Here is a 24,050-nt window from a genome sequence, read left to right as displayed (position 1 = left end):
TTGTTGCAGTGTCTCTAAGGCTTTTATTGCACCTTTTCTTTACATTGGACAGCTAGCTATATTCAGAACTACTTCAATTTAGCCTGCACTTCAATTTTCTTTGCACTTCTGCCTTAGGGAGCATTTCTTTTCTTTCCACAACATCAGAGTGCACCTCACTCTAGATGAGATCCGAGAGTTTATCTTCCCGGGTCTTCTTGGAATCCTTGAGCTGGGTGATCACCCTTCAAATGAGCCACCTTGTCCCATTGCAGACAGCTCTGGTACGATTTTTTTTTTCTTGACCAAGGACTGGAGGATCTAGGTTCAGACTTGGGTGCGCAGTCTGCTCAGGGCGCTGAGTCCTCGGGCCTGGCTATGAATTCATGTCTTTGGCTCTGTGGCGGACACTTTGGAGGTAATGCTGTGGACGATGCTCATAGACAACATCTACAGCTCTTGCTTCTCGACGGGTGGTTTCCTGTATTCCAGGAGTGTCAGCAGTGTCTTCGGTGGCTGTTCTCGGTACACCGGCACATGAATTGGTGGTTTCGCAATTCCTCTCTGTGGAAGGGATGCCTTGGCACCTCCGCAGTGGATGGTGGTGGTCACGGATGCGAGTCTCTCGGACTGGAAAGCCCTTTGTCTCCTCCTTCTGTCTCTGGGGTGGTGGATGGCACAGGGGACGGTGTAGCCGATCTCCTGCCTGGATCTGCTTTTGGTGCTGTTCGTCTTCTAGCCTTTCAGGACACATTGCTGGCCAGGCGGTGCTTGTGCCGTCTCCCCCGCCTGGACCTGCTTTTGGTGCTGCGCGTCTTCTAGCACTTCAGGACACATTGTCTGTTGCGAAGAGTAGTGGATCATCGGAGCAGGGTGATCCTGGTGGCTCCGGACTGGCCCAGGCGTCCTTGGTATGTGCACCTCGTGAGGCTCCTGGACGGCCAGCCGCTTTATTTTCCCGGTGGCCATGGAGAATTCCCCCCCCCCCCTTTGGTCTTACGGCCTGGCCCTTGAGAGGGCTCAGTTGAGGAAGAAGGGTTATTTGGATTCCATCATTGCGATCTTGCTTCGAGCCCGGAAGCGCTCTACCTTGGCTGCCTATGCCAGAGTCTGGCGTGTGTTTGAGAGTTGGTGTGGTGAGCAGGGTCTAGATCCCTTTCGTGCTTCGGTCGGATGCATTCTGGCTTTTCTTCAGCAAGGAGTGCACAAGGGTTTGGCGCTGGGGTCCTTGAATGTCCAGGTAGCAGCTTTGGCTTGTTTCTGCGGCTGTTTGCAGAACTCCTTTCTAGAGACGCATCCTGATGTGGTGCGTTTTTTGAAAGGAGTGGGTCACCTGTCGGGCGCCCTGCCCGGAATGGGACCTCAATCTGGTCCTTCGAGCTCTTTAGCGCTCCCCGTTTGAGCCTCTTCGTCAGGCTACCCTGAGAGACCTTACTCTGAAGACTGTTTTTTTTGGTGGCTATTACGTCTGGCTGTCACATTTCTGAGCTGTAGGTGCTTTCATGTAGGGATCCCATTCTCTGTTTCTTGGAGGGGGGTGTTTCACTACGGACAGTGTCGTCATTTTTGCCCAAGGTTGTTTCAGCCTTCCACATTAATCAGTGGAACTTTCCTCCTTTCGGCGGGAGGATGTGGGGAGCCAGTTTTCTTCCTTGCGGCTCATGGATGTTCGGAGAGTTCTCCTGCGTTACCTGGAGGCGACTAACGATTTTTATCGATCGGATAGACTCTGTGCTGTTTGGTAAGCAGAAGGTGGGTCTCATGGCTTCCAAGGCCTCCATTGCCTGCTGGTTGAAGGAGGTGGTGGCTACCGCTTATGTCCTGGCGAGGAAAGCTTCACCCCTGGTTCTGAAGGCTCAGTGGACTAGGTGAGTGGCGACATCTTGGGCGGAGACATCTTTGTCTTCCCCAGTGGACATTTGTAGGGCGGCGACATGGTCTTCGTTACATACCTTCAGTAAGCATTATAGGGTGGACATTTGCTGCAAGGTCGGTTGCGGCCTTTGGGGCATCGGTCTTGCAGGCAGCAGGGCCGTTGGCCTACCCTTGGAGGGAATGCTTTTGAACATCCCACTTGTCCTGGAATAGTGGGACAGAATGTAATGGAAGGAGAAATTAGGTCTTACCTGATAATTTTCTTTCCATTAGTTTGTCACACTATTATTCCAGGAGCCCTCCCGTGTTCGCGTTGTTCTGGCTGCTCCGTGCACAGTTCTGGATCCTATCTTATGGGGTGTTTTCTTTCTTCCTGGTTGGTTGCTGTTCATTCACTTAGTGCATTGTTTCTGTTCTCTTTGCTTGAGTACAATACTGAGGAGCTGGGCTGTTAGCACGTGGCTAGGTAGTGGTGGCCAGTTCTGTATTCTCTGTCTCCACCTGCTGGTCAATGGACATGACTACCCACTTGTCCTGTGTGACAAACTAATGGAAAGAAAATTATCAGGTAAGACCTAATTTTTCCTTATAACTGGTCAGACAGTTGATTAGATATCTTCCTCCCCCTCCCTTTTCCGTTATATATTACAGCTATTCTTCTAGTATGCAATTCTGAAATAGAGAATGATATGTAAATTGTAAAATTTGCTATTTAGATGTAATTCTAAATAGTAAATTTTACAATTGGGTTTAGATGCCTGATAATATTCATGCATTGGCAGCATATAAATTAGAAAAGTGACTGTTCTTGTGAATGTCCGTTAATCTTTCAAGTAAGCAGATATGTTTTCATGGAGCCTTTTTTAAGGTTAAAATGTTTGCTGCTTTTGGAGATACATTTAGTTAGGGCAATTTTAAAAGTTCACATGTTTGAGGGGATGTGATTCTCATTCTTTCTCTCTCTCTCTCTCTCTCTTAACATTTTTTTTTCAGAAGAATCTATTGTGGATAATTTTGCCTTTTTTGTTTGAGACACTTTATTTACTTATATGTAAATATACTGAAAATCTCAATTTAAAAAGTGTGAAGTTGCTGAATATTTTACCAGTATTTATCTAACATGTTCAGTTGATGAATACATTTGCAAGGTAGTGTTTTGGTGTTTCAGAGCCTGTAAAGATTTCTTTTTGTTTGCTTTGTTTAGGGAAAATGACCGTGTTGCTATGGTTAATGGCGTTTCAATGGATAATGTGGAACACGCTTATGCTGTTCAGCAGCTGAGAAAAAGTGGAAAAAATGCAAAAATCGTAAGTGACAGTTGAATTAAGATGTGAAAAGGTTCAGCCCAACTGCTTGACAGTAGCACTGATGTGCTAGAGGCATATTCGCAGTTAGAGCTGGGAACCCTCTGCAGATGACAAAGTTACCGTAATGCATATACTATTACTACTTGAAAATAGAGGACATGTTTAGATGAGAGTTCAGTGGGCTTTTTTTTCCAGCTATCAATAGAAATCAAACAAAATAAAACATGGAAAAGAAAATAAGATACATTTCTTGATTAGCTTTCGAAGGTTGCCCTTCTTCGTCAGATTGGAAATAAACAAATGTGGTAGCAGATAGTATATATAAGTGAAACATCCAAGCATTACTTTGACAGGGTGGGAGGGTGGGGGTGGGTAGGAGGTATGCATGGGGACATCCAGCTAAAAAGAATATTTTTCAGACTGAGTATAACATCCATAAATAAATGTGAATAAAGCAGGAAAATATAATAGATTGTTAGCTTTTGTATGATCAGGGAATGCTACAAAGCACCATCAAATTGTAAGGAACTGGATGAACAGTGTGTTCATATTTTCATAAGAAACCTTATGGGTTAGATTTTAAATTGCAAGTAAAGAACCAGAGATGTTAGGGAAATGGTCTCAGAAGTACTTTTATGTGGTCTCTCAACATCATATTTTGCCTTGAGCACCCAGTAAGCCTCTTCTGATACAAGCACATGCTCATTTAGAAGTCCTTCTGATTTTGTTGTTCAGGTTTTAGTACTGACGTTTTTCTACTTTTCTTTCATTTTTTAAAGAACTGAAAACTTCGTATATGAAATGATTACCTTTTAAAAGGAGGGGCAGTAGATCAAGGAATTCTTATCTTCCTTGTCGAAGGCTGCCTTCCTCCACAGTGGCCCTCACTCTCCCTCAAGCAGGATGTGGTGTCCCGCTCCCTCCAGGCTTCTCAGCCTTCCTCTGCCTCTCCCTCACACTAGGGCAGCCCGACTCATGTTCTGATTGGAAGGATGCGGTGCCCCACCCCTCTATAGGCTACCACCTTCCTCTGTGGTGCCACTCTCCCTCACGCTACTGCTGCCTGACTAGTTTTTCAGTTGGAAGGATGCGGTGGCCTGCCCCTTTCCAGGTTGCTACCTTCCCGCCTTCCCTGTGGCGCCCCTCTCTTCTGAGCCTTTGGAAGGACGGCAGAACACTGTTAGCTGGTGCCTGGCGGGTAGTAAGATCCCAGTCTCTTGCATTGCAACCTGCATTGGGCTGAAATCTTCCTGTATTTTCAGCTCATTTACTCAGGTAATTGCAGTCTCTTATGTTCTCTTCTATGTTGTGCTAAAATCTATGATACTTTCAGTGCTTGAACCCACTCTATGGCATAGTATTTTCAGTCCTTGAACCCACTCCAGTTTATGGCATACACTGAGAGGGTTCAGGGACTGAAAATACCAGAGATTTTAGCACAACATAGACAGCATACACTGTCTGTTCTTTCTGTTCTAAATGTCTGGTATTTTCAGTCCCTGAACCCTCTGTATTGTTTTGAACTTCAATTAGCAATGGGTAAATTCCTATGAGATGTTTGAGAGATGAAACATACCTTTTATTAGTGATTTCTTTAATTGTATTAATAATTCACCGGATGGCTTCATCACGTCTATTAGGATTGCATGCTGGTTGGGGTATGTATCTACCCCACATTATCTGATCTATGTTTTCACTTCACTAGAGCATAGGTGTGACATACTTGATTTTCACATGTAAAAAGAATCATACTATTTAATCTTTAGATCCATCCTCCAGTACAGTATAATTTCAGGATGAAGTAATTTGCTTTCTTTCTGTTGGCAATCTACCAGAATTCCCAGCTATCTCAGTGAAATGTAGCTATAATACCTGCTACAGAGTTTTTTTTTCTGAAGGGGGGGGGGAGATACCCAAAACATCTCAAACATCTCAAACTCTTTAAAGAAGTACCGTCATGGAAGCTTGCACTGCACAAGATCATGTATCAGAAAAGACTTTGATGATCTGCTTCTGTCAAAGCAAAACTTATGCCATTCTAGTAGATGGCTAATAGAAAGAAAGCAAATTACTTCATCCTGAAATATACAGTTTTTAGTTTCTGGCTTCAAAGTCAAGTGAAATTGCCACTACTGAACCAGCTTGCACAGACGTTTCTGTGTACGTCAGCCACTTCTGTGCTATCAGAAACTTATTTCTGTACTGGACAAATTATAGCTGCAAGACACAGTTGTCTGAAGCTGGACAAAATGATTTTTCACAATAAAAACTGGAACATGTAGGACCCAACCTAACTTCCCTTTTGACATTATGTAATACTAAGAGGAGTTCATATTACAGTTAGTCTTTGTTCAGTTGTTGCTTGTGTTACCCTGTCATAATATTAGCATAGGCCTGAGGCTATTGGCCTCTCTGTTTCAACTGAGTTGAATCAAGTCAAATTGTATCGAAAACCAATTCATTTGAGTGAATCGAGTCAAACTTTTTGACAGAATCAGATAGCACTAGTATGAAGTACACTCACGTGCAATGAAAGAAAGCAAGAATATATGATGTAATAATTTTCTTTATTAGTACTTGTATGCCTGTGTTTTATTGAAAATTTTCAGTTTTCTAATGCTGGACTGTCATATTACTGACAATGAAAGGGTTCTTGATTTACACGATCATTGTTTTTATATATAACCCATAATTATGAAAATTAAGGAAAAGTTATCAAACTAATTGAGGCTTTTTTTTTTTTTTTTAAATAGATGCATGTTCCTTATCTTCCTCCATAATTGAGCTTCCACTTGTCCTGCCATGTTATGACGGGACATGATGTGGGAGGCAGGAGTCGAGGTGCTGTGATCCTTCAATTGTCACTAATAGGGAGAGCATCACTGTGGAGAGACAGGAAGTGATCCTGTAGCCAGGAGCTGTCCCTCAGGGAATGCAACATCCTCGTACCAGAAGGGTAGGGTTAGGACTGCTGTTGTGTAGTTGAAGATCCTATAATTAGGAATATAGATAGCTGAATGGCTGTCTACGTGAGGAACGCTTGGTCACTTTCTTGCCTGGTACGAAGGTGGCAGACCTCACGCAGCACCTAGATAAGAGTTTAGATAGTGCTGAGGAGGAACCTGCTGTCTTGGTTCATGTGGGTACCAGTGACAAAGGAAAATGTGGGAGGGAGGTTCTGGAAGCCAAATTTAGGCTCTTAGATAGAAAGCTCAAATTCAGAACCTCCAGGGTAGCATTTTCAGAAGTGCTCCCTGTTCCATACGCAGGGCCCAAGAGACGGGCAGAGCTCTGAAGTCTCAATGCATGGATGAGGTGATAGCGCAGGGAGGAGATTTGTTAGGAACTGAGCAACATTCTGGGGAAGGGGGAACATATTACGGAATGATGGGCTCCACCTTAACCAGGGTGGGACCAGGTTACTGGCAACAGCATTTAAAAAGGAGATAGAGCACCTTTTAAACTAGAAACTGGGGGAGGGCAGACAATTACTCAAATGCACATGGTTCGGAACAAGGTACCTTTCAAAGATATCACCGTAACAGGGAAGATAGGGTATCCTGATAGCGAGGTTGTAATAGAGACCATAGTAAACCAGATGTCTTTTAAATAAAAAGCAGACAGATTTTCAAGATTGCAAATTATCACTGTCAACTGCTGAGAAAGTTGTAAATAGAAACAAAAATATAGTTTGAGATGTCTATATGCAAATGCCAGAAGTCTAAGAAATAAGATGGGAGAGTTAGAATATGCTGTACTAAATGAAAAATTAGATATAACAGGCATCTCTGAGACCAGATGGAAGGAGGATAACTAGTGGGGCACTGTCATACCAGGGTACAAATTATATTGCAGTGATAGGGTGGATCAGATTGGTGGTGGAGTAGCATTATATGTTAGAGATCCTTGAATCAAATAGACTAAAAATTATGCAGGACACAAAACATATCTTGAAATTCCATGTGTAAAAGGGAAAAGGATAGTGATAGGATTATACTACCATCCGCCTGTCCAGGATGAACAGACATGTAGAATTGTTGTTAGAAATTATGGAGGCTAACAAACTGGTGAACATAATAATGGGTGATTTCAATTACCCTGATATTGACTGGGTAAACGTAACATCAGGGCATGCCAGGGAGGTAAAATTCCTTGATGAAATCAAGGGCTGCTTTTTGGAGCAGCTGGTAGCAGGAACCAACAAGAGGGGAACAATTCTAGACTTAGTCCTTCGTGCAGGTCATGATCTGGTGCTGGGGCCATTTGATAAGTGATCATAACATGATCAGATTGGATATAAGCTCTAGAGTAATACACACAGCAAATCCAATATGTTGGCATTTTAACGTTCAAAAAGGAGACTATGATAAAATGAGAAGAACGATAAAGTATTAAGAGGAGCAGCTGCAAAAGTCAAGAATTTACATCGGGCATAGTTATTGTTCAAAAATACTATCCTGGAAGCCGAGGCCAGAGATATTCCATGTATTAAAAAAAAGGAGTTTGAAAGGCGAGATGACAAAGGGCATGGTTAAAAGTTGAGTTTAAGGAAGCTATTGGAGCTAAAAGAAAATCCTTCAGAAAATAGGAGGATCCGACGGAAAATAATATGAAAGCATAAGGAATGCAGAACTGAGGAGCCTGCCTGGCGGATCAAAAAACCCGCTCCAGCACAGGCACAGCACATCAATCCCAACAACCCGTCCGTTGCCCCAACGCTCGGAGCACCACGTGGTCGTGACCTACCAGCGTGGAAAGGCCCGAAACACGTTTCTACAATGAATCCAATCCGGAAAAGGCTCTACTCTCTTCTGCTTCTGTTCCTGCTTGTTCCGGCTCTGCTGCCCCACTTACTTCTGCTCCAGCTTGTTTCGGTTCATCTGTCCCAGCTTGTCCCAGTTCTGCTGCGCCGTGTTCTTCTGCTCCAGCTTGCTCCAGTCCATGTGTTCCAGTTTATTCCAGTCCATCTGTTCCAGCCTGTTTTAGCTTGTTCCAGTCCATCTGTACCAGCTGTTCCAGTCCGTCTCTTCCGCTTGTTCCAGTCCGTCTGTACCAGCTGCTCCAGTCCGTCTGTTCCGGCTTGTTCCGGTCCGTCCGTTCCAGCTTGTCCGTTCCAGCTTGCTCCAGTCCGTCTGTTCCTACTTGCACCAGTCCATCTGCACCTGCTTTTTCCTGTCTGTCTGTTCCTACTTGCACCAGTCCATCTGCACCTGCTTTTTCCTGTCCGTCTGTTCCAGCTTGTTCCAGTCCGCCCATTCCGTGTTCCTGTCCATCTGCTCCAGCTTGTTCCAGTCCGTCTCTTCCAGCTTGTTCCAGCTTGGTCAACTCCGCCCATTCCGGCTGTTCTGGCTTGTTCCAGTCCGTCTCTTCCAGCTTGTTCCAGCTTGGTCAACTCCGCCCATTCCGGCTGTTCTGGCTTGTTCCAGTCCATCTATTCTAGCTTATTCCTGTCCGTCTGTTCCAGTCCTGCTGCTCCAGTCCATCCGTCTGTCCATCTGTTCCAGCTTGTTCCAGTCCTTCGTTCCAGCCTGTTCCAATCACATCGCATCTGCCTGCATGCCGGCCTGCCTGCCTACCAGCAACCAACCTACCTGCTTGTCAGTCCATCAACTTGCCTACTTATCAGCAACCAACCTGCCTCCTTGCCTGTCCGTCAACTTGCCTGCTTATCAACCCATCAACTACCTGCCTGCCATCTAGCCTGCTCAGCTACCTAACTGCTTCCCCGCTTGCCTCAAGCCTGCACAACTACCTAACTGCATCCCCGCCTGCTGGCTTGCCAGCCCATTAACCCACCTGTCTACCAGCTCACCCATCACCTGCCTGCCTCACTGACTATGGCCCCTATACACATTCTTTTCATCGCCCTGTCCCTTCCTAATCTTTTCCTGTCTACCGCAGGTACTCATTGCCCATCCATGTCCTCTCCCGTCCTGCTCACTACTTCATTACCCTACCCACCCCTGTCCCTCACTACCTCACCATCTCTCCTATCCCCCCCCTCCCTCCTAGCTCTCAACCATCAACACTTCCTTCCTGCCATTAGCCCATCCCCATTCCTACTAAGCTCAACCCATCTTTGTCGCCTTCGTCGCCCTACCTACCCCACCCTCCTCCGCACTCTCTTGCTCCTTCTCTTACTATCCGCCGGAGACATCAATCCCAATCCAGGCCCCCCACACATGTCCCCGTCTTATCCATGCAGACGCTTCCAGGATGTCTTCAATCTCATCTCTGTTCCCTTCCTTCCCCCTTCTTCCCTCCCCTTCTCGTGTGCTCTGTGGAATGCCTGCTCCGTATGCAACAAACTTTCCTTCACCCACAATCTCCTCATCTCCGAATCTCTTCAACTGCTCGCCCTAACTGAAACCTGGCTCACCCCCGATGATTCGGCCTCAGTTGCGGCCCTATGCCATGGAGGTTATCTTTTCTCCCACACTCCCCGCCCAGTTGGCCACGGAGGAGGTGTCGGGTTACTACTTTCGCCCGCCTGTAGTTTTCAACCCCTCCTCCTACCGCAATCTCACTGCTTCTCATCCTTTGAAGTTCACGCCATCTGTCTATTCTACTCGCTGCCACTCAGAGTTGCAGTCATTTACCGCCCCCCCTGATAAGTCCCTCCCCTCCTTCCTTACCGACTTCGATGCATGGCTCTCCGTTTTTCTTGAACCCTCATCTCCGTCCCTCATTCTTGGTGACTTTAACATACACGCTGACGACCCATCAGACTCTTACGCTTCTCAGTTCCTCACTCTGACATCCTCCTTCAACCTCCAGCTGAGCTCCACCACCCCCACTCACTGAACTGGCCATTGTCTTGACCTCATCCTCTCCTCTACTTGCTCACCCTCCAATTTCTGCGCCTCAGATCTTCCTCTCTCAGATCATCACCTGATCACCTTCACACTTCATCACCCTCCCCGTCAGTCCCGCCCTACACTAACCAGCACCTTCAGGAATCTCCAAGCCGTCGACCCTCCCACCTTATCCTCTAGTATCTCTAGTCTCCTCCCCTCCATCATGTCCTCCGAGTCTGTCGATAAGGCTGTCTCTGCTTACAATGCCACTCTCTCATCTGCTTTGAATACCCTTGCACCATCCATCTCCCGTCCCACAAGGGTGGTCCATCATTCGCTTGGAACTGAGAGCGCTATTCCAGGCTCTTATGGCCTTTCAAAAGACTCTGAAGGGGCTTGCTGTCCGGATTCTGTCAGGCAACACGACAGCGGTGACATACATAAATTGTCAGGGCGGCACTCAGTGCAGGGCCCTGGCCGCGGAGGCCGCTCAGATTTGCCACTGGGCCGAGCTCCACCTGCAGCTTCTGTCAGCAGCTCACATAGCAGGTCACAGCAACGTGCAAGCCGATTTTCTCAGCAGGCATCAAATCGACCCGGCGGAATGGGGACTGGCAGAAGAAGTTTTTCTTCAGATTTGTGTCAAATGGGGGACACCTGGAATGGATCTAATGGCGTCAAGTGCAAACGCCAAAGTGCCTCGCTTTTTCAGCAGGAGAGATCCTCACTCGGCGGGGTTTGATGCTCTGGCTCAACCCTGGCCCTCGGGCCTCCTGTATGTGTTCCTTCCTTGGCCCTTGATAGGACGAGTCCTACTGTGGATTCGACAGCACCGGGGTCTGGTGAGTCTCATCGCTCCAGATGGGCCAAGGCGTCTGTGGTATGCGGATCTCTGCTGGATGTTGATGGACGCTCCGGTGCATTTGCCCCTGGTGCCGAACCTGTTGGTTCAGGGTCTGGTGTCTGTGGAGGATCCCTGCCGATTTGGTCTTATGGCCTGGCTATTGAGAGGGCGCAATTGAGAGACAAGGGCTACTCTTAACAAGGTCATCTCCACTGTCTTGCAGGCCCGCAAGCGTTCCACCTCCGCAGCTTATGCTTGGGTCTGGCGCAAATTTGAGGCATGGGGTGTTTCAAAGGCGATCACTCCTGCGCGGGCTACAGTCTCGACAGTGCTGGACTTTTTGCAGGAGGGCTTACAAAAAGGCCTGGCTTACAATTCCTTGTGGGTGCAAGTGGCAGCATTATCATGCTATAGAGGGAAAGTCGCTGGCTTGTCCCTTGCTGCTGATCTGGACATTGCCCGATTTCTCAGAGGGGTGCTTAGGCTCCGTCCTCCTGTCCGGTTGCCCTGTCCGGCCTGGAACCTGGGGCTGGTGTTGAAGGCTCTTAAGTGTTTGCCCTTCGAGCTGCTTTAGTGAGCTTCGGAGAAGGATCTGACTCTCAAGACAGTCTTTTTGGTGGCCATGACATCGGCTAGACGCATGTCTGAGCTGCAGGCGCTGTCCTGTCGGGACCCTTTTCTGCAATTCTCGGAGTCTGGAGTAATGGTACGTACAGTGCCTTCCTTCCTGCCTAAGGTGGTTTCAGCGTTTCACCTGAACCAGCCCGTTTGTCTTCCTTCCTTTTCTAGGGAAGAGTTCCTGGACTCCTTTGGGCAGTTACATCTTCTGGATGTCTGCAGGGCGCTGTTGCAGTATCTACAGATGTCAAATGACTTCAGGACTTCTGATCACCTTTTTGTCTTGTTGTCAGGTCCTCGGCGTGGAGGTCCGGCGTCTAAGGCCACTATAGTCCGTTGGCTCAAGGAAGTAATTTTTTTCTGCGTATCTGCTTTCAGGTCAGTCTCCGCGTGAAGCGTTTAAGGTGCATTCCACAAGAGCCATTTCCTCCTCGTGGGCTGAAACGGGTGCACTCTCTCTTCAAGAGATCTGTAGTGCGGCTACTTGGGCTTCTCAGCTCTCTTTTGCCCGGCATTACAGGCTGGATTTTGCAGCGAAGCAGGACGCTGTTTTTGGAGCTCAAGTACTGGCTCGTGGTGTAGCCTGTTCCCACCCTAAGAAGGGATTGCTTTTGTACATCCCATCAGTTAATGGATTCATCAGCTGCTGATGACAAGGAAGGGAAAATTAGGTTCTTACCTTGGTAATTTTCTTTCCTTTAGTCACAGCAGATGAATCCATGGTTCCTCTCTGACTGACTTTGTTTTTTGTTCAGATCTTTCATGCAGATATAAATCTCATTGGGAGAAGTTGAAAAACAGTTATCAGAATTTCTACATGATGTTCTACTACAGGAGGTTGAGATCGTTTCTACTTTGTTGCTCCTGTTCTGGGGTGTTTTTCGCTGTGAGGAAAGTTTGTGTTACTATACCTTTATGGTTCACTCTGCTTTGGAAATCTCAAATACTGAAGGCAGTTGGGGGCTAGCCGTCCAAGAGGCACTATGGTTTTTCAGTGTTCTCTATCTCCACCTGCTGGTAGGCGGATACAACCATCAGTTAATGGATTCATCTGCTGTGACTAAAGGAATGAAAATTACCAAGGTAAGAACCTAATTTTCCCTTTTAATTGATAGTGAAGGGTAAAGAAATAATGTAATATATAGATAGGTAAGAAGAGATAGAAAGTAAGGTGACTGATTTATAGAAAGTTGCACATGAGGTTAGAGAGATGGTCAAATATTATCATCAGCTAGGGTAGGAGTGGATAAACATGTCCTGCTGCAGTATGTGCAGCCCAAGTCACTCTTTGTGTGACTGAGACTAACAAGTTAGTTACTTCTTCCATTAAAGGCCTGGTTGAAGAGCCAAGCCTTCACCTGCTTCCTGAAGTAGAGATAGTCTTGTGTTAAGCGGAGCCTTTCAGGCAGCACATTCCAGAGTGTGAGGGCTACTCCGGAGAAGGCTCGCTTTCGAGTATCACATCATGTAATGTCTTTTGGAGAGGGTGTGGTTAGTAGTCCTTGAAGAGGACCTTACTGTCCTTGGCAGTGTGTAGAGGGTCATCCTATTCTTCAGGTACTCAAGGCCATTTCCTTTGAGGGCCTTGAAGATCAGACAGAGTTTTAAATTTAGCCCTGTATTGTACTGGTAGCCAATGAAGTTTTTGCAAAAATCGTGTGTGGTCACATTGCTTGCAACCTTCTATGAGTCTTGCTGCTGCATTCTGAATCAGCTGGAGCTGGTGTGCAGGCCCTTTGTAGTCAGACCATTGTATAGTGCATTGCAGTAATCCAGTCTTGATGTTACCATGGCATGCACAACTGGGATAAGATTTACCTTCTTGATGTAAGGAGAGAGGCAGTGTAGCTGTCGCAAATAGTAGAAGCAGCTTTTGAAGGTTGCTTGGATTTGGGGAATTAGAGTAAGTGTTGAATCTTAACTGTATTTCAAGGTTCCTGACTTGTGATTTGAGGGGGAGTTCATACTTCCCAAAAGGGATTTTCATGTCAGGTATGTATCCACTTGTGTTAGGTACTCAGAGAAGCTTGGTTTTACTTGGGTTCGGGCAAAGTTTTCTTGAATTGATGTTAGGTAATCAGTTTGTTCAAGGCTGTAGGTAAGTCAGGTTCAGTGGGCATGAGTAACTGCATGTCATCCACATAGATGTAGTACTGAGTGTCCATTGACTGAATCAGCTCAGCTAGTGGCTTGAGGTAGATATTGAACAGATTATAGGGTTACAACATCAGGTATAATGCTTTGCATCACATCCCAGAAAAAAAAAGGCAAAATTAAAATCAAGGAGAACTAAACCAGCATGGTATTCAGATCATTTAGGAGAATTGAAAAGAACATGCAGATAATTAGAAAGGGCTTGGAATAAGTCAAATGATTCCCAGATTACAAAATTTGTTAATGGTGGATTTATCAATCAGTGATTATGCAAGCTAAGAGGTTATGTTATAAAAGTTAATAGATAATGGTTCCAATATGAAGATACTTTTAGTATGTTTAGCAGTCTACTAATACCGCAAAGATTACTCCAAACCTTGAAACACAGCATCTGCCAGCAGAGGTACTGGCAACATTTTTTGTGGATAAGGTAGAGAAAATTAGGTCTTCCCTACAGGGTGTAGTTTCTGTATATGATACTGAGAATAGAATAGAAATGGTTTTTGTTAGGGATATCCCAGTTGATCAAAATGGACCTCATTTCAAATCAGTCTGGAGAGCGAGGCTATAAGCTAAATTAGATTCCCTTGCTAAGAAATCTTGTTTGCTTGATTATTGGCTCTCTTATCTGTTAGTGTCCCTAAGGAAGTAGTAGGTTGGCAGACTACTTTTGTCAATTCACTACTTAGGGAAGTAAGGTTTCCCTCTGAATTAGGAGGAATAATTCTAACACTTATTCCAAAATCAGAAGGTACAGTTTTGTTGAATCTTTGGTTGTAACTCAAACAATGACTTATTTGGATACATTTCTCTGTTTACATGATTCACAATATGGTTTTAGACCTATGCATAGTACAGAGGCTTTGTTGATGACTGTAGTGTCAGGGGTGAAACTGTTTCTGAGTCAAGATACCATCTGTTCTACTTCAATTTGATATATCGGGTGCTTTAGACACTGTAGACCAGTGATGGTGAACCTATGGCACGCGTGCCAGAGAGGGCACACAGAGCCCTCTCTGTTGGCACGCACACTGTCGCCAGGGCAGCCGAGATGGGGGTGCAGGGGGGACAAAATTCCCCAGGCCGGCAGCGCAGTCCCCTTTACTCAGTGGTGTGCTGGAGCCGGCTCGCACCGGCTTGCAAGAGCCGTTTGTTCTTGAGGGTGAGCTGGCTCTCCTTCCTCCCTCCCCCGAGCTACAGGGTCTCTCTGAGTACCTGAAGAAGATATTCTTCGGGGCAGGAAGGAAAGAACCCCAGTCTTGCCTGCCCACTGCTGGCGCTGACCCTCCCCCGCTGCCGGATCGCTCCTTAAAAACGGCCGCCGAGACTTCCAGCGGCGGCCTCGTAAGACTTCTGTGCCGCCCTTGTAAGTCTCGGTGGCCATTTTGAAGAGCGATGCAGTAGCGCCACGGGAGAGTCAGCGCTGGCAGCAACCTGGGTGGCTGGAGGGGGGGGGGGGCAGGGGAGTGAGGAGAATCGCTGGGCATGGGTGGCTGGAGGGGGGCAGGGGGAGAGAAGAGAATCGTTGGACATAGGTGGATGGAGGGGAGGGCAGGGGGGGAGGAGGCTTGCCGGACATGGGTGGATGGAGGGGAGGGCAGGGGGGAGAGGAGGGTTTGGACATGGGTGGATGGAGGGGAGGGAAGGGAGAGAGAAGAAATGCTGGACATGGATGGAGGGGAGGGAAGAGTGAGGAAGGAGATGAGATGAGGGAAAAGGAAGAGAGGAGAAAAACTGCACATGGATGAAGAAAATAGGCAGAAGCTGGATCCATTGGACAGTCAAGTCTGCGGAGGACCCAGCTTTTACTTAACGGATGTAGGGCAAGAAATGAAGAAGAAAGGCGGAAAATAAAGAAATAAATGGAAAGGAAGCCCTGGAAACGGAGTTAAGAGGACAGATAGCACAGAATCGGATACTGGGCCAGCATTATCAGAAAAACAAAGTCACCAGACAGCAAAGGTAGAAAAAATAATTTTATTTTCATTATAGTGTTTGGAGTATGTGCACTTTGAGAATCAGGTGCTCAACATTAAAAGTTTATATTTTACTTATTTATGGCATTTTATCCCACATTAAACATGAATTAGATTGGAACCTGGGATCATTTAATTTGCAACAGCAAAAATCACATTAATTATTCAAAAGCATGCCAAATGCTTTTAAAGTTCTGTTATTCAGGTTAAATTGCCCTGTTGGCACTTTGTGATAAATAATTAGATTTTGGGTTGATGTTTGGGCACTCGGTCTCTGAAAGGTTCGCCATCACTGCTGTAGACTATGTTGCATTGTTGAGTATGCTAAATGATCTAAGGATGTCTTGGGCAGTTCTTAACCGGTTTTGAGGTTTCTTGAAAAACAGAAGGTACAGATTTAAAAAGAGTAATATCGTTTCAAGTAGCTCGTCTCCTAATTATATAATTCTGCAGGGTTCACCTTATCCCCAATTTCATTTAATATTTTTATGATTTCATTGGGGTCTTATTTGGATTCTTCTTTATATTATGTTTCCTCTTATGTGGATGATATAGTTATGGATGATATAGTTATATTAGGAGCTATAAAAAATGCTATGTGTGGGTGCAGGGAGGGAGAGCTATAGAAAAGGTGGATGCTATGGGTGCTGGTAAAAATATGGATGGTATCTGTATACAGGGAGAATGGGCTGCAATATTGGTTAAATTCTGCCAAATTTGCAAATTTTGTGCACAGAATATTGCAGAATTTGCAAACTTTCTGCACAGAATTCTGGCAGGAATAAAATAAGACACAAAATTGGATATATAAAAATTATCTAAAGCTTAATACAGATGAAATTGTTCTATTTCTGTAGTACACTATTCGATATGCCAAAAAGTATTCATTTAAATTCAGGAAAGATACTTAAGTTGAAAACATCATCACAGGCATTGGGTGTTGTACTTGATGAACAATTGAATATGGAATGTCAGATAAATACCTTGTGTAAAAAATATTATTTTGTTATGTCAATTGAGGGCAGTGCATTCTTTCTTTTTTTCCAGAACAGTTTTGTGTGATAGTACAAATGATTATTCCTTGTCATCAAGCAGATGAATCCATTATGAGTGGGTTGTGTCCATCAACCAGCAGGGGGAGATAGAGAACACTGAAAAACCTCAGTGCCTCTTGGCCAGCTAGCTCCATCTGCCTCTTCAGTATTCTCTATCTCCCCAGCAGGGTGGTTGCAGCTTGTTCAAGCTCCTTTAGAAAATCTGCCTGGGATGGTTCCTGTGCTTTTGCCAGTGGTAGCAGGGGTGTTGTGGTTGATGGTACCCACTTTAAAGGCAAATAGATTTAGCCCTTTCCCTGCCTTACCCGGCCCCCGATGTGGAAGTAGACAAATAGGCAAGCCCTGTCTTTGTCTTTGCCCACACTGTGGATGCAGGCACATAGGTTCACCCTTTCCCTGCCTTTCCCATGCTACTGATCCTCCAGAGTTGGAAATTTGCCTCTTTCGCTGTTGCCTCAAACTTTCCTCACAGCGTTAAAAAAAAAAAAAAAAGTCGTGCTTTGGCGCTGCGATCCCAGAAAAGAGGTTTTCTTCTGATTGTGCAGCGTGACCGGAGCTCGGAGACTCGGTTTGGTGAGGTAAGAGCATGTTGTAGCTCCTCCGGGGAGGGCCCGCGTTCGGGACGATTTTGGCGCGAATCCTAGACTTAAAACAAGTCAACAAGTCTCTGAACGTGTGGCATTTTCACATGGAAACCCTGTGGTCCGTCATAGCGGCGGTACAGCCAGGAGAGTTTCTCACGTCTCTGGACCTGAAAGAAGCTTACTTGCACATACAAATTTGGCCCCCGCACCAGAGGTTTCTGCGTTTTGCGGTGATGGGAAAACATTTCCAGTTTCGGGCCTTGCCTTTTGGCCTCGCCACAACTCCCCGAACCTTTTCCAAGGTAATGGTGGTAGTAGCTGCTTTTCTCAGGCGAGAGGGTATCCAGGTTCATCCATACCTAGACGACTGGCTCATCACAGCAGACTCTGCAGAAGAGTCATCAGGTTACAGCCAGAGTGGTCTCAGTACTGCAATCTCTGGGCTGGGTCGTCAATATAGCCAAACGTCACCTGACCCCCCTCTCAATCTCTAGAATATTTGGGGGTCCGGTTCGACACAGCCTTGGGGATGGTCTTCCCACCTGAGCAAAGGCGGTGCAAGCTTCAGAACCAGGTCCGTCTGCTCCTGAGGATGCCTTGCCCGTGAGCTTGGGACATTGTCCAGCTGTTGGGGTCGATGACTGCCACTTTGGAAATGGTGCCATGGGCGAGAGCGCACCTGAGACCTCTGCAGTGTTCCCTGCTTCAAAGATGGTCTCCAATATCTCAGGATTATCAATGCAGACTCAAGTGGCTCCCTGCGGCCAGGCTCAGTATGGAGTGGTGGCTCTCAGACAGCATGCTACGGCGAGAAATGCTGCTAGCGCTCCCCGATTGGTGCCTGGTGGTAACAGATGCCAGCCTGAACAGCTGGGGTGCATATTGCCGCTGGGGAAGGCATGCCCAGGGTCTTTGGACACCCGAGGAGTTGGAGTAGCCCATCAATCGCTTGGAGTTGAAAGCGATTTTCCAGGCTCTTCTAGCCTTTCAGTTGACCCTGGATAAGGATTGGCTGTCAGAATTCTGTCGGACAACACGACAGAAGTGGTCTACATAAATCGCCAAGGAGGCACTCAGTGCATAGCACTAGCAGCGCAGGCCGCACAGTTTTGCCACTGGGCCGAGCTTCATCTGCAGTTTCTGTCAGTAGCTCATATTGCAGGTCAGAGCAGGAATCAGATCGACCCAGCGGAGTGGGAACTTGCAGACGAAGTATTCCTGCAGATATGTGCCAAATGGGGAAAGCCCATAATGGATCTTATGGCGTCAAGCACAAATGCCAAAGTCCCGTGCTTCTACAGCAGAAGGAGAGACCCTCGCTCGGCAGGTTTGGATGCCTTGGCTCAACCCTGGCCTCAGGGCCTCCTGTATGTGTTCCCTCCGTGGCCCTTGATAGGGCGAGTACTCCTGCGGATTTGGCTCCACCAAGGATAGGTGGTTCTCATTGCCCGGGATTGGCCCAGGAGGCCGTGGTATGTGGACCTCTGGCGGATGCTGGTAGAGGATCCCCTGCCGTTACCTCTGGCACCGAACCTGTTGTCACAGGGCCTGGTGACCATGGAGGACGCCTGCCGCTTTGGTCTTACGGCATGGCTATTGAGAGGGCGCAATTGAGAGACAAGGGATATTCCAGTAAAGTCATTTCCACTCTTCTACAGGCCCGCAAGTGTTCCACGTCCGTGGCTTATGCCAGGATTTGGCACCAATTTGAGGCTTGGTGTGCTTCTAAAGCGATTACACCCATGCGGGCTTCTGTGTCGCCGAAACTTGACATTTTGCAGGATGGTTTATAAAAAGGCTTGGCCTATAATTCCCTGCGTGTTCAAGTGGCAGCCTTAGCATGTTTTCGAGGGAAGGTCGCTGGCCTCTCTCTGGCTGCTTGCTCAGATGTGACACGGTTTCTTAGAGGGGTGCTTCGGCTCCGTCCTCCCGTGCGGGCTCTGTGTCCGGCCTGGAACCTGGGGTTAGTTTTAAAGGCCCTTCAGTGTTCGCCCTTCGAGCCGCTCAGGCGAGCTTCGGAGAAGGATGTGACCTTAAAGACGGTCTTTTTGGTGGCCGTGACATCGACGAGATGGGTATCTGAGCTGCAGGTGCTGTCCTGTCGAGACCCATTTCTGCAATTCTCAGAGTCCGTAGTAATGGTATGAACGGTGCCTTCCTTCATGCCTTAGGTGGTTTCAGCATTTCACCTAAACCAGCCTATTTTCCTGCCTTCCTTTTTCTAAAGAGGAGTTTCCAGAAGCCTATGGGCAGTTGCACCTTCTGGATGTGCGAGGGGCTCTGTTGCAATATCTGTGCATGTCAAATACCTTCAGGACCTCTGACCATCTTTTTGTTCTTTTGTCAGGTCCGCGCAGAGGGTCTCCAGCGTCTAGGGCCACTATAGCCCATTGGCTCAAAGAAGCTATCTTTTCAGCATATCTGCTATCTGGCCGGCCTCCGCCTGAAGCCTTTAAGGCACATTCCACAAGAGCAATTTCCTCTTCTTGGGCTGAAACTGGAGCACTCTCTCTTCAAGAGATATGTAGTGCAGCTACTTGGGCTTCTAAGCTCACGTTTGCCTGACATTACAGGCTGGATGTGGCTGCCAGGAGAGATGCTCATTTTGGAGCACAAGTGCTGGCGCGTGGTGTGGCTTGTTCCCACCCTATATAGGGATTGCTTTGATACATCCCACTCGTAATGGATTCATCTGCTTGATGACAAGGAAGGGAAAATTAGGTTCTTACCTTGGTAATTTTCTTTCCTTTAGTCATAGCAGATGAATCCATGAGCCCTCCCTCAGTGATTCATTGATGTGGTTTTATGTTCAGTTTTTCCTGTAGATATGTTCCCTCATTGGGAGAAGTTGGAAAACAGTCTTCAGGATTTCTGTTCAGTTACAGGAAGATGTGTTCATTCCCATCAGGAGGATGAATCCATTCCCTCCTTTGACTTACAGCTTCAGTTTTGGGGTGATCATCCGCTGTGAGGAAAGTTCATGTTATTATGCTTTGCGGTGTAACACTGCTTTGGAAGCTTCAAATACTGAAGAGGCAGATGGAGCTAGCTGGCCAAGAGGCACTATGGTTTTTCAGTGCTCTCTGTCTCCCCCTGCTGGTTGATGGACACAACCCACTCGTAATGGATTCATCTGCTATGGCTAAAGGAAAGAAAATTGCCAAGGTAAGAACCTAATTTTCCCTTCTTTCTGATTCATTATTGCATTGCTTTGTATGCAGGTATGCATCAAAAATTGCTAAATCGACTACAGCTGTTGGAAAAACTAGCAGGTAGATTGATATTTGGATATAAGAAATGTGATTAGGTGTCACCTATTTTGAGAGAACTTCATTGGCTACCACTGAGGGCTTGTGTAGACTTTAAAGTGGCTTGTTTAGTCTATAAGAACTTTACAGGTAGTTGTCCAGATTCTCATAGTTATTAGCTTATCCTTTGAAAAGGATGATGGTTCGTTCTACCTCTTTCTTAAGACTTGGTTTTCCCTCTGTTGTTAATGTGCAATATAAATGAATCCATGAGAGTTCATTTGCATATCAGTCTTGTAAAATTTGGGATATTCCTGTTTTGATTTGTATAATTCCTACTAATTTAATGTCTAGAAAGACTTTGAAATCGTGTTTTACAGATACTAGGGTTCTGTTTCATAGTTTTTATGTAACCCGCTTTGATTGCTTGGTTGAGTTAAGCATGATATAAGCAATGGGATGGAAAGAATTACTTCCTATTTAATTCACCTCCACTGTCAATTTAAGATTTGTTTTATGGTAATATGCTGCTATATATGCACCCTTTGGTTCAAATTTCTCCACCTTTAAAAACTCTGAAGCTATAAACTCAATCAAATTTTAATTTTCCTAGCTTTAAAAGAAATGAGAATGTTTTAATTATATATGGGTGTTTCAAGTTGCTAAACATTGGAAATCACTTTCCGGTAGTCTGTCAGATTAATGATGATTATTCTTTTAGGGAAGGTTTAAATCTTTTTTTTTTTTTTTTTTTTTTTTATATCAAGCATTTGTTTTAATATCTATATTGTATATTCATAGGATTGTTTCCATTTTTTATTTTGTAAACTGCAGTGAACCACTTTGGAGGTATTTGCAGTATAGAAATACTGGATTGTTATGTGATCTGACCTGACCAGTTTTTCGGCAGTTCTTTGTTTTTTCTTGGTCTTCTTGATCTTGGCTGATCTTGAACAGTTTTCTGTAGCTTCTATTTCTAAACAGTGTTTCTGGCAGTTGAAATTGGTAGATGGAAGTTTTTAGGATTTTATAGCTTTCCTCTGTTTTGTATAAATGAATAATCATTTCAAATACTCAGACAGCTGTGTAATACTATTTCACCGGTAGTTATTTCCAGTCTGAAATTCTACCAGCCAGTTATAGCATTATGTTCTTCTGGATGTGATTTGCTTGAGGTTCTTTCTTTTTGTTTAGTTTGGCTGGAGATATATATGTTTAGAGTGATGGTTCCTAAGCTATGGGATGATTTATCAGCATATTGTCATAAAATCACTTTTAGCCAATTTAAGAAAGAGCGCAAGACAGTCCTGTTTATACAAGCATCTGGTGATGTGGTCTAGTGCATTAGTATGATATTGTTGATTATTGATACAAATTTTGTTCTGATTTAAATTTATCTTAATTGTTAGAATAATCAGAAGTAGAAATATCTGGAATAGCTATTTTGCTTGTTTTTTTTATATACAGGAAGAGAGATGGTATTAAGACTTTACTTTAGGCTTAATGTCACCTTTTTAGGGGACAAAAAGTATGAATATTTCCGGATGTCTCGAGATGGATGCAACTTAGGAGGAAGAGATTTTTGATGTTTAGGCAAGCTACTCTTTCATTAGGAGCGGTTTTTTTAAATTACGTTGGCCTTGTAAATGTTTTGTCTTTGAGGGGAAAAGATATATGTATGTTTTATTGTTTGTTTCATTGACTTCATCACAGAGGGACCATCTGTGCTCTGAATATATGCATAAGGGAGAAAGTTCTGTCACCTCACATTGTACTAATTAGACGTCATAACACAGCTGACCCCTGAAACACAGCCCATGTCGGGTCATTTATAGAAAATTGATGTTTGAGCTATACTCAATGATCAGGGCGGGTTACAATAACAGCACAGAGAGGGTTCAAAGTACAGAACAAAGTCTACATAGCAAAAAAAAGCACCAAGAGCCTTCAAAATCGGGACACAATTCCTTTAATTGTGTCCCGATTTTGAAGGCTCTTCGTGCTTTTTTTGCTATGTAGACCTTGTTCTGTACTTTGAACCCTCTCTGTGCTGTTATTGTAACCCGCCCTGATCATTGGGTGGAGCTGGTATATAAATTTGAAAATAAATAAGGAGTAGGATTGTTAAAAGTTATTGGAACAAGCTGAGAAGTCCATAAGAGTCAGTATTTGTTCTAAGGAGTTCTTTTTACAAAGCTGTGGTAAGAATTGGCCTTAGTGTGTGCCCATGTGGGTCTTTCCTGTGCGCTAAGGCTATTTTTTTACCATGACGGTGAAACAAGTTTTTCTTCTACTGTTAGTTTCACTTACAGCCATGTGCTAATGTTACTATTACCATTGGATCTCAAGGACAAATCCAAACAGGAAAAATACCCCATGGGCAAGGAATACACAGCAGAAAAAATTGGGATCGAACCAGGAACAACTCTTCAGCCAGGGTGATGAGCACATAGTCTTTATTAGGCATCATAAGCAAAGCAAAGACCTGACACGGGGCCGTGTTTTGCCAGGCAAAACACTACTTCAGTGGTGCTATGCCCACGAAAATACAGCCCCATATGTGTACTACTCCTAATCATTTCTATAGCACTACTAGATGTACACAGTTCTGTACATGGCATATGCAGGTACTTTCACTGTCCGCAGAGGGCTCACAATCTTTTCCATATCATCATGCTGATCAATCCATAGACTGGTGGTTGTGTCCACCAGCAGGTGGAGATAGAGAGCAATCCTTTTGCCTCCCTATATGTGGTCATGTGCTGCCGGAAACTCCTCAGTATGTTCTCTATCTCAGCAGGTGGTGGTCACCACACAGCAGCAGCTCTGGCTAGGCCTCCAAGCCTAATTTTTAGGTTTTGTTGAGTGCCTGGGGTTGAGGGCTCTTCTTGAGCAAGTGCAAACCTGGTGGCGCCAGGTCCCTCCTTTTCTCCCCCCTCCCGCTGGCTCCGTTAAAAAAAAAAATTTTGAACGTCTTTAAGGGCGTTTATTTCGACGTTTATTTAAACGTTTATTGCAGCTACTCACTGGGACACCAGGTTGTTACAGCTCGGAGCGAGAAGCAGGTAATTTTTACCTTTTTATAGCGGGCAGGGGGTTCCCTGATTGATCTCCACGTGGCAACGGACCGCGTGTGCGCTTCTAGCGGGGATGCGGGGGTTTTAAAATCTGATTCGCCCTTGTTGGGTGTAAGTTTGGAGGCCGGTCAGTGTCCCGGGTCTTCCTCTGGCGCGGCGAGCTGGGCAGAGTGTCCCTTTGTGGGTGTAATTCTCTAAGTGCTGAGTCCTGCGGATGGAGCTTGGATATCGATATACTGAGGAGTTTCCGGCAGCACATGACCACATATAGGGAGGCAAAAGGATTGCTCTCTATCTCCACCTGCTGGTAGATGGACACAACCACCAGTCTATGGATTGATCAGCTATGATTAATGGAAAGAAAATTATCAGGTATGATACATAATTTTACCTTGTACCTGGGGCAATGGAGGGTTAAGTGACTTGCCCAAGTTCACAAGAAGCTGTAGTGGGAATTGAACCCAGGTCGCCAGGCTCAAAGTCTACTGCACTAACCATTAGGCTACTCCTCCACTATCGTGTCTTTGCTTTGCTTG

The 24,050-nt window shown here is 45.5% G+C and overlaps 1 protein-coding gene across 1 annotated transcript in view; it reads left to right on the top strand.

The window, feature by feature from the left end:
* The window catches only part of TJP1 (tight junction protein 1), a 232,339-nt gene that overhangs the window by 10,131 nt on the left and 198,158 nt on the right, over positions 1-24,050 (top strand). Inside the window, exon 3 of the mRNA XM_030191641.1 lies at positions 3,059-3,161. Coding sequence (XP_030047501.1) covers positions 3,059-3,161 — 103 coding nt within the window. The remainder of the gene's footprint in view (positions 1-3,058; positions 3,162-24,050) is intronic.

Source organism: Microcaecilia unicolor, chromosome 1 (genome assembly GCF_901765095.1).
Source record: "Microcaecilia unicolor chromosome 1, aMicUni1.1, whole genome shotgun sequence".
In the NCBI taxonomy this organism is placed as follows: domain Eukaryota; kingdom Metazoa; phylum Chordata; class Amphibia; order Gymnophiona; family Siphonopidae; genus Microcaecilia; species Microcaecilia unicolor.
This window is presented reverse-complemented; position numbering and strand designations above follow the sequence as displayed.